A 9,680-nucleotide genomic window follows, 5' to 3' on the forward strand; every position below is an offset into this window, starting at 1 on the left:
GTATTTAGCAGCTCCTAAATACCTAAGTAAATAGTACTTTGGTATTTACAACAACACAAAATACCTAAATACTTTTGTACTTAGTACTTAATACTTAGTAAATACAATTTTGCCCATCACTGATTAAAACTATGCTGTAAGTTTTCATAAAATTAGTACCTTTGACTTTTTGATCATCGAACAATCAGATATTTGTCGTAATGCCGAATTCTATGATATTATGCTTGTATGTGCCCAAATACAAAAATAAGTGATTTGCATAAAAGAATAGCGAAGCGTTTTAATACTTTTAACCCTGCCTTCCCACTGTTAGTCGTTTCGACTACCATAGTTACTTAGCTTCATACGTTCCTTCACAAGATAAAAATATCCAGAATAGTAAGAAAATCTGCATAAACTTACAAGTTAGATGAACAGCTCATGGAATTTTTGTTTACATTAAGGGTATTCAGACTATACTCGTTAATGTATTAATTCGTTATCTGGTAACTCGGTACACTTTCAACTTCTTCTATTCTTTTTCTGATTACAATTACTTTTATTTAAGTAATACTTACTTGTAAAATTTATTAATTCCACGACAGAATGTTTTATTAAACTTTTGATAAAATGTATGCACTTTTCGCGCGAACAAATTCCAGCAAATAAGTGACAGAAAGGAATCAGCTGACATTTTAACGCATGTGTTACCACATTATCAGACCTGTCACCTTATTAAGTTGGTTATGATATATTCGGTAATTTAAAAAACAAAACAATGGTGGGAGTAACCGAATACCGAATTAAGACCTTAGCGAGTCTGGTCTGAATACCCTTATTGAAAAATGTAAAATTGAAGGCGAAATAAAAATGATAAAAAAGTGTTACAAGTTGTTGACTATACGAGTAATTACTTACAGTTATAGTTTGTCTTATTTTATAATTTTGAACTTCCAAACCATAAAAAAAAATTATAACATTCAATTTCATGATTTGCGTAAAGGTCTGATTTATGAATACTTCGCACAACCATTTGTACCAGTGCAATAAAAATTTAATTTAAATTCGCTTAGGAAAAAGTGAGGCAAAATCTAAAAGTTCTGCTAATTTATGGGTAATGGAATACATACAAAGTATATACGAATATAGAAATTACAGTTTAGAGTTTATGCGAAGTTGTGCTAAGTTATACGAAGTATGCATAATCAGACCATAAGTTTTCAGCCCGCTGTTTTGATCAGCTCTTTTCTAGCTGGCAAAAGTTTTCCAGCAGAATCTAGTAGGTTCTCCTCAAAATGAAATGTCCAATAGCGAAAAAAAGTGAAAATAAAGGAAAGGTTCGCGCATTCTGTCCACCTAAAATAAATACAGTCGCAAAACATGCATCACATTTTAGAACTTTGCATTTCCTGTACCAAAATCCTAGTTTAAGCGTTTTTTAAACTTAGTGAAACAATGTTATATCTTTATTTTTTTTTTTGATACGGAGGTAGATATTTAGAATATGAAGTTTAACTTGATTTTTCGTTAAATCTTAATGGGATATGGCTCGATCTCATAAAATACCTATTTAGCCATTATTTATACAAATAAAACAAAAACCAAGCGCAAACTGTTTGGCAAATTTTGAATTTCAATAAAAAAAATGATAACAGTACTTTTTTGTGGTACTGCACCTTAAAAAATTATATTTAAAACAATGGTAGTCGAAACGACTAATATAGCCCAGTTATGCATATTTGCACTGCTGTACCATATTTACGTAAAAATCAAAACCCAACAGAATTCTACATGTTAAGTGGTATGCGTTGGCTAACCGCTTACAAGCAAAGCCCATTTAACAGATTCTTATCTGACAACTCTCATGCAAAGCTAAGTATGCATAACTGGGCCCTAATACGGCTTTCCTAAGGCACCCCAATTACGTAGTTCGCTCTCTTATTCGTAATTCGCACTCCAATTAAACTTCGAATTACGTAATTCGCCATAGAAAATGTTGAGAGCGAATTACATCATTTGTTGGTAATTCAGATCGAGTTTCCATGCGAATTACGAACAAATCGGTGCCGTGTGTAATTTTTATCGAAATTTTATCGAAACTAGCTCACAAATCAAAACATGAATTTTTTGGGTACGAAAAGTAAAGTTTATAAGTGTGTATATCCCTAATTTGATACGGAAACTTATAAATTTTTAGGAAGAACCAACATTTTGCATCAATTTTGCAGCGAAGAAAAACCAAAACAAAACAGAGACAGAGAACTTTCGAATCGAATTAAGAATGTGCTCGTGGGAATAGAGGGTAATTCGCGATCGTAATTGGGGGAGCGAACAAAGTAATTCAGAATACCGTGGGAAAATGGTATAACATTAGGTATAACGTATGAAAATATGTATTATGCATATTCTGTTTAATACAGCGAAGCATAGTTTAAAAACTTACCCTCAATTTCTCTTTCTTCCATTGTACGGTTTTAGAAAATATACACTGAGGAGCAAAACCGGAACAGTAATACATAATGTGAATTTTCTTGCAATATATTCGCAATATATGAAGACTTTTTTGTAATCTAGTTTCGGAAGTCACATTTCCAATGTTTATTTCATCAGAAGGCCTTAAAAACAATAATTAATACAAGCAGATAAAGAAGAAAATTGCAAAAAAACGTAGCAACTAGATTGTTCCAGTTTTGCACCCGACAGAAAATTTTACCATTTGCTTGACTTTTAATAAATTGGCCATAACCAATTCGAATATTTTAGCTTTTATTAGATGAAATCTGTTGAGAACGCGCACCGGTTTTCCTCAACGCCATGCCCAAGGTCTTGCATCCGATTGGACGAATTTTCGCAATTGAACAGTGGCATTTTCAAACAATTCCATAAGTTATCTGTTCAATCAAGTCTGGGCTTTACTTGGGATTTATACCTATTTGGCCCCAGTTTCGGAGGATATTTCTGATCATTGTCCTGTTAAAATTGATAAAAGCCTGCGAAAAATATCCCCAGAAATTGCCAAATTCTTTGAAAATGCTCATTTGTTATCACTTTTCTTTTTACCGTCGATTTTACCACAGTTCTTACTCCCTAAGGCGTAACACGGCCCTACATCATTAAATGTACACATACAAACCTAATAGTTTAAATATTTTGGGACGTTAGGCGTATCCCTGATGCAGGTGCACAGCACTTGAACCAATATTCCGACTTAAAACGTTTAATTTTATCCTCAGATTTAAAAAATTTAGGGCCGTGCCCTAATTAATAGTAAATTTTAGTGGAATAATGTAGTCGTTTATGAAGAACTTGTAAATTCCCGCGTCAAAATAATACCAATCCAATGTTTTTTCTTAGTAAAAATGCGTTTCTGACAAAAAATTTTTCTGGATGTCAAAGCAGGCTTTCTCCTCTTTATCTTTGTGCTGCAATAACTTGTTCCCATGTCTTACATAATGTCCAGTCACTTGCTTTGTGGTGAAAAAGCAGTAATTTTTGATTTTGAACCAAAGTTTTTTGGTATTCAGAGACCCTCCAATATGCCTAGCCTAGCAAATTGCAATTTGTTGTGGTCTCTTGATCTTGCAGACTGAGGTCCGCCCTTTTATCGCTTGTTTAGATAACCATAAAACGGACATTTGGCCGATATGATTTCTTTTTTTATAGCGTAGCCTTTCTGACCGTTTTGCAAAAACTTTAAATTCTTTTTGCTTGGGTTGTGCACTTAAAGCACTCACAGCGAAAATCCAACGCGCCTTGATTACAAAATTGCAGGAACTGAGCCAGAACTCCTCTTTGAATTATAAAATTCAGCAAATACTAAGAGGGTGCAAAACTGGAACAATCCAGTTCATTTTTGTTTGGTCATTTTTTCCTGAGTTTTCATATGCGAATCTTAAAATTTTTATGGTCAAACGTTTTGTTAAACATCGGTAAGGCGAAATGCAAGTTTGAATTACCATAAAGTAAATAAACTCAAGAAGCACATTACCACAAACTTTACCCTCCGTTCTATTGTTCCAGTTTTGCTCTTCAGTGTAAAAGTTGGCAACCGTGGACGACGGTAAAGCTGTCAAAATTAGCACTCATAAAGGCATATGGAATGGCTCATTATTGCGGCGGCAGCGTTTTTACAGCTGTTTTTCGGTTGATTTAAAATGTTGATTTAGTGTTGATTGTAGTAATTTTTATTATTTTCACAAGTTTAGAAATATTTTCATCCATTTTTATTTCCAGCAAATCTACTTACACGCACGTACGTAATTTTAATGATAATTTTCAACTCAAAATTACAACTGACGGAAGCCGTCATGCGCCGCAATTGTGTTTACTGTGATGGATTTCATTGCGGCAACTGTACCGCCGACCGTTTTACCGTCGTCCGCAGTAATTCTGGGTAGAGCTTAAATGTTCCAGTGAAAAGGTACAAAAGAACACGAAGCATTATCAATAGATCTATGATCTATGGGCAGTGAACTCACTCTTTGGTATAATTTATGGAAGAAAGAGAAAAAGAAGTTGTCCGAAGTAGATTTGAAGGATGTTGTAGTTGTATATCTATTTAAAGATGGAAACGATAATCTACCAGCGATAAATAAGTGTATTTCCATTTTGAGCGCTGTTCCATGCACAACAGTGACTGTGGAGCACTTCGTACAGTAAAAACCTGTCTCAGGAGCACAACGGGAGAAGAAAGGCTCTCTGGACTATGCCTCATGAGCGCCCATAGAAAACTTATTACCGAAACCCGCGAGCTTATTCAGGAGGAAATAATAGAAAAGTTTGATGAATATGCGAGGCGCTTTATTGTAAGCGTAAAAACGATTAAATGAAATATATCAAAAAAATTAACAAGTACAAATATTTCGTTTTGCCAGCCAACTCCTCCGAATCAGAACGCATGTTGAGCAATAATAGGCAGCGCATTCCTAACCGCAGATGCTTATTAAAACCAAATTTAGTTAATAATTTGTTGTTCCTTAACAAAAACATTACCTTGTACTTGATGGATCTCTCTAGCGATAAAATAGTCTTTTGTAATTTTTTTAGTTTAACTTTAGAAACATCGATTAACCCGAGGTTAGCAAATACCGATGTTTCCGAACATCGATGTTTTCCCAGCTCTACGTGTAGTTGGAAGGACTTCTTATATTAAAGATGCACTGGAATTTACTGGTGTTAAGGACCAATCTATTATTAGCAGTCCATTCGCTGACATGAGCTAAATCATGTATAAGATTTCTAACACATGCATTTATTGATTTGGGGGACAGCTGAGGTACGATTGCGCGTCATCAGCATATACATAGGCGCTGACTGCCAAAACGTGTCAATGCAATGTTTGGAAACTGTTATACTGCGGTATTCAAACTGTTTGTTTATGCAGAGCTGCGACACATTGCAACCATATACATTGCGTATTTTAAATACTTATTCAATATAGGAACCCAGCAAAAACACGATTACCACAGAAACGAAAGTGGAAACGAACTAGGCGATGGGAATCGCTTACCCTTTCGCTTCCGGAAGGCCTTATTTTAACATGGGCATGTCATTGGCGGTAAGCCCTTACCCGCAGCATTACCTTCAAACGAAGGGAGAACGCATGGGTAAACAGAATCCAGAGAAGCGAACAAAGAATGCCTTACAGAGAAAGTAATGTAGAATGCCTAGATGAGTACAAACCTATTTATATTAAATCAGAAAATGTCTTAAAAGATTAAAATTAATTAAAATTTTTATAAATCAGTTTTTATACAAACATATGTATGTATTTGGGTATTTAGATTTTACTTAAAAATCGGTATGTACATACATGCATATTTAATTAAGCTTAAAATTGTACTTCCTCACTCATGTACTTCACTTCATTGACTGACTTCAACTTCGCTGCAAATTGAACAAAGCAAAACATGATTTTTATGCGAGACAAATTTCCACAGAAACTAACGGTAGGAAAAGATTTTTTGGATATTCATTCTATTTTTCAGCTGACTACGATGCAGCATTCTACGTTGCATTCCCCGAAATGAAGCAAAGAAGCGAAATAAAAAAAATATTGTAGGACATTCTACTTTGCATTCCCTGAAATGAAGCAAAGAAGCGAATTAAGAAAGAAATATTATAGGACATTCTACTTTGCATTCCCCAAAAAGAAACAACATTTTTATACCCGAGCGTACTTGTGCACAAGGGTATTATAACTCTGTACACATAACGGTTGTTTGTAACAGCCAAAACAAATCGAGATAGATATAGACAAATGTATACATAAATGATCAGAATGAAAAGAGAAGTCAAATAAGCCATGTCTGTCTGTCCGTCCGTCCGTCCGTCCGTCCGTGCACACGATAACTCGATCAAAAATTGAGATATCTCAACGAAATTTGGTATGGAATTGCCCTTTACCCTAGTCTAAGAGCTAGCATCGTTTTCGAGAGAGAATTTCAGGACAGCTGGTTTTTTGATATGACATCTCTCTCATTAACTCGGCAGGCGGTAATGGTTGCGCTGACTAGTGCGCATCGCATTTTTACAGTTAAAAATGCCAATTTTTTAAATCATTTTTGTAAGGCTTATTTTCTTTTCATTGGCTTTAACTAGGTTTTAGAAACGTAAATTTATTATTGCCAGACATTTCCGTTGTTGCTAACATTATGCCAGACGTAATTTTTTATTAAAAAAAAATAATAATTTTTCAACTCATTTTAGTAAAGCTCAAAATTTAATATGATGTTGTTTAAGTTTTAATGAATCTAAAATTAATTTGCCAGACATTAATTCGGTTGCTTAAGCAAGAGCCAGACCGATTTAAAGCAGAAAACTCCCTGCAGGGAAAGCTACTAGTTGTGAACTAGAATTCTACCAGTTTGCGTTTCAGCCCAACTAGTTCGCGTTCTATCCTTTTTCAATGTTAGCGACTGGTATTTTTAACAATGCGTTGTCCTACGAGATGTCAATTGTCAGGCTATGCATCAGCATCTACTAGTAGAAATACTAGTAGCATCATACCAGTTGATGAGATAGTCTGCCAATTCATCCCCTATGAAAAGCATTAGTATGCCTGTTTGCTCGCGGCGCTCCAACAGTCGCAATGGCCGACAGAGCAAAGCACTCGCGTGGTATGCCTGAGGTACCAGGTTCAAGCCCGGGCGCAGGGAATTTTTTTTTATTTTATTTTTTTTTATAATATTTCTTTTATTTATATTTTTTATTTAGAGTTTTTTTTGTTATTCTTAAATTTAATTAAAAAAATATATTTTTTGTTATCTATTTTTTTATGGCACAAGTATTTCTTCCCATATATTTGTTTATTTTTTTTTTTTGTAATGAAACTAGATTTTTAAGTTTGTTATTTATATTTAAATTGAAATAATTATTCCTACTTACATTGATCTAACTTTAAAACTCTTAACCACCTCCAAGCGGCCTCGAACCTGCGATCCCAGAACCAGAACCAGTAGTCTTCACGTGACGCCACAGCCGACTTTTGTACGAAAAGCAATTAATTGCGTTTTATTTTAGGCTTTGGCAATTCAAAGGCAGATGTCGCTGAACGCTTAAGTTCTTCGAAAATGTCGAACTGGTAGTCACATACTAGTTTATGAACTAGTATTTTTTCTAACTGGTTTAGGTTTTCACTGCAGGGGTATTACGCTGGTAGTGAAGGAGATAGTAGCAAAATAGTGAATTTTCATAGGATTTTATTATGAAAACTGGAAACTATAACTACTTATCTAACATTATGACATAAATCTAATTATTAGAATATAAAAATTATATATATTTTTTTCAAATACATACATCCTGTAAGCCACATAAAAACTTAAAGCATTTCAAAAAACATCAACTTGTATAGTATCGGAAAAAAGCAAGAAAATCAAGAGAAAAATAGAAACATTTTGATATTTATAACATTATTATAACATTTTTGTACTCATAATTGTGTCATAAAAATCACTGACTGCCACTATCCAATTCCTATGCAGAATCGCTTGCTGTTTCCTAAAATCGAGTATTTTTTCCATAAATAAGTTTTCAAGATATTTGCAAATTACCTTTATTCAGCTTAAAAAAAGTGGTTCCACTTTATCACGTATGTATATCTTATAAGAAATGTAGCAAATGAAAGGTAGAAAAACTCCCCATACGCAGTATACATATATGCGCATTAGTTTTCTATAACCTCAGTAGTTTTTGAAAACTTTATTCATCATTCCAGATTTTCTTTTAGTTTTTGAGAATTTTATTCATAATTCCAGATTTTTTTTTATGAAAAAGTTAAAAAAAATCTAATTTTAACAGGGGAAAACTTCAATATTTTTTTAAATTTTTTTCAGTTGTATTAAAGCATGTTCCTCTACAAAAAAGGATGCTACAAACGAAGAAAATCGATAGATATGGGTGTTTCCATCGGAAGGTCTACCACGACAAAAAATATAAATGTCTTATATCTAACGTATTTACGGGCCGATTTGTCTGATTTTTAAAATATATTTTGGCTATGTAAGTAGAATCATGTTTGCGTAAAATGGTCTTCCTAGGTGGCGCCAAGGTTGAGATATTTCGAAAAACCGTATTTATGGTCCGATTTGGTTCGAATTTGGCGTATGTAGTTGAAACATAATAAATCATAGATTTCCAACAAATTCACCCTGAATTGGCGCTGAAGTCAAAATATAAAGTATATTCTACATAAAATACATGTTTTATTTGCGTTAAAAATTCTGTTAAAAGCAATACTAACAAAAATATAACGATGGAAATTAATTTTTTTACGTAGCGTCACGTGACGTTTCACACTTGGGGTTGTAAAAGAAAATTGAAACAAGTTGCATTAATTCAAAAAACTCTAAAAACAACTAGAATTGCTCCAAATCATATTAAAATAAGTTTCATGAAAATAGCCATCCACAATTCGCTGAGTTTTTCGATTTTGTAAGAAAAGAAAAAATCTACTTCCATTTTTTGTCACGTAACGACACTCTCTTTAAATGCGTATATTTCAGGACCAAGCAGTTCGATTGTTTTCATTTTTCGTTTAAATGTAGAGCTAATTATGTGCTATACAATGGCCCAAAAAAGTTAAAGAAAACAAATGGTATTCATTGTTTGTATCACATTGAAACGTACGACTGTCACGTATGCGACATATGGAAATACCCATATGTGAATACAAATTTGTAAATGGCCATATGAAAATGCGCAAAATGTATGTACATAATCGTACATGGCGTATGAGTAACATTCTTTGCTGCTCATATATCATACTTTTTTATTCATCCACCGATTTTCTTCTTTTCAAATTACGTCTTGTTTTTATACCCGAGCGCACTTGTGCACAAGGGTATTATAACTTTGTTCACATAACGGTTGTTTGTAACAGGCAAAACGAATCGAGATAGATATAGACAAATGTTTACATAAATGATCAGAATGAAAAGAGAAATCAATTAAGCGGTGACTGTCTGCCCGTCAGTCCGTCCGTCCGTCCGTCCGTCTGTGCACACGATAACTCGAGTAAAAATTGAGATATCTTAACGAAACTTGGTACGTGAACTTCTTTTGGGCGTGGGACGGATGGTATTGAAAATGGGCGAAATCGGATAATAACCACGCCTACCTCCCATATAACGGTAATTTTAAGAAATACGAAAACTGCGATATTTTAGTAACTACTGAAGATAATTCACTCAAAATTGATA

At 33.9% G+C, this 9,680-nt stretch overlaps 1 protein-coding gene across 1 annotated transcript in view; it reads left to right on the forward strand.

Annotated features, from left to right (window-relative positions):
- Positions 1-4,902, forward strand: part of onecut (homeobox protein onecut) — a 279,490-nt gene extending 274,588 nt beyond the window's left edge. The window contains exon 3 of the mRNA XM_017638640.1: positions 4,213-4,902. Coding sequence (XP_017494129.1) covers positions 4,213-4,239 — 27 coding nt within the window. The 3' untranslated portion in view covers positions 4,240-4,902. The remainder of the gene's footprint in view (positions 1-4,212) is intronic.
- Positions 4,903-9,680: the final 4,778 nt, after the last annotated feature.

Source organism: Rhagoletis zephyria, unplaced genomic scaffold (genome assembly GCF_001687245.7).
Source record: "Rhagoletis zephyria isolate East Lansing unplaced genomic scaffold, Rhagoletis_zephyria_1.1 Rzeph_scaffold_00145, whole genome shotgun sequence".
Lineage (NCBI taxonomy): Eukaryota > Metazoa > Arthropoda > Insecta > Diptera > Tephritidae > Rhagoletis > Rhagoletis zephyria.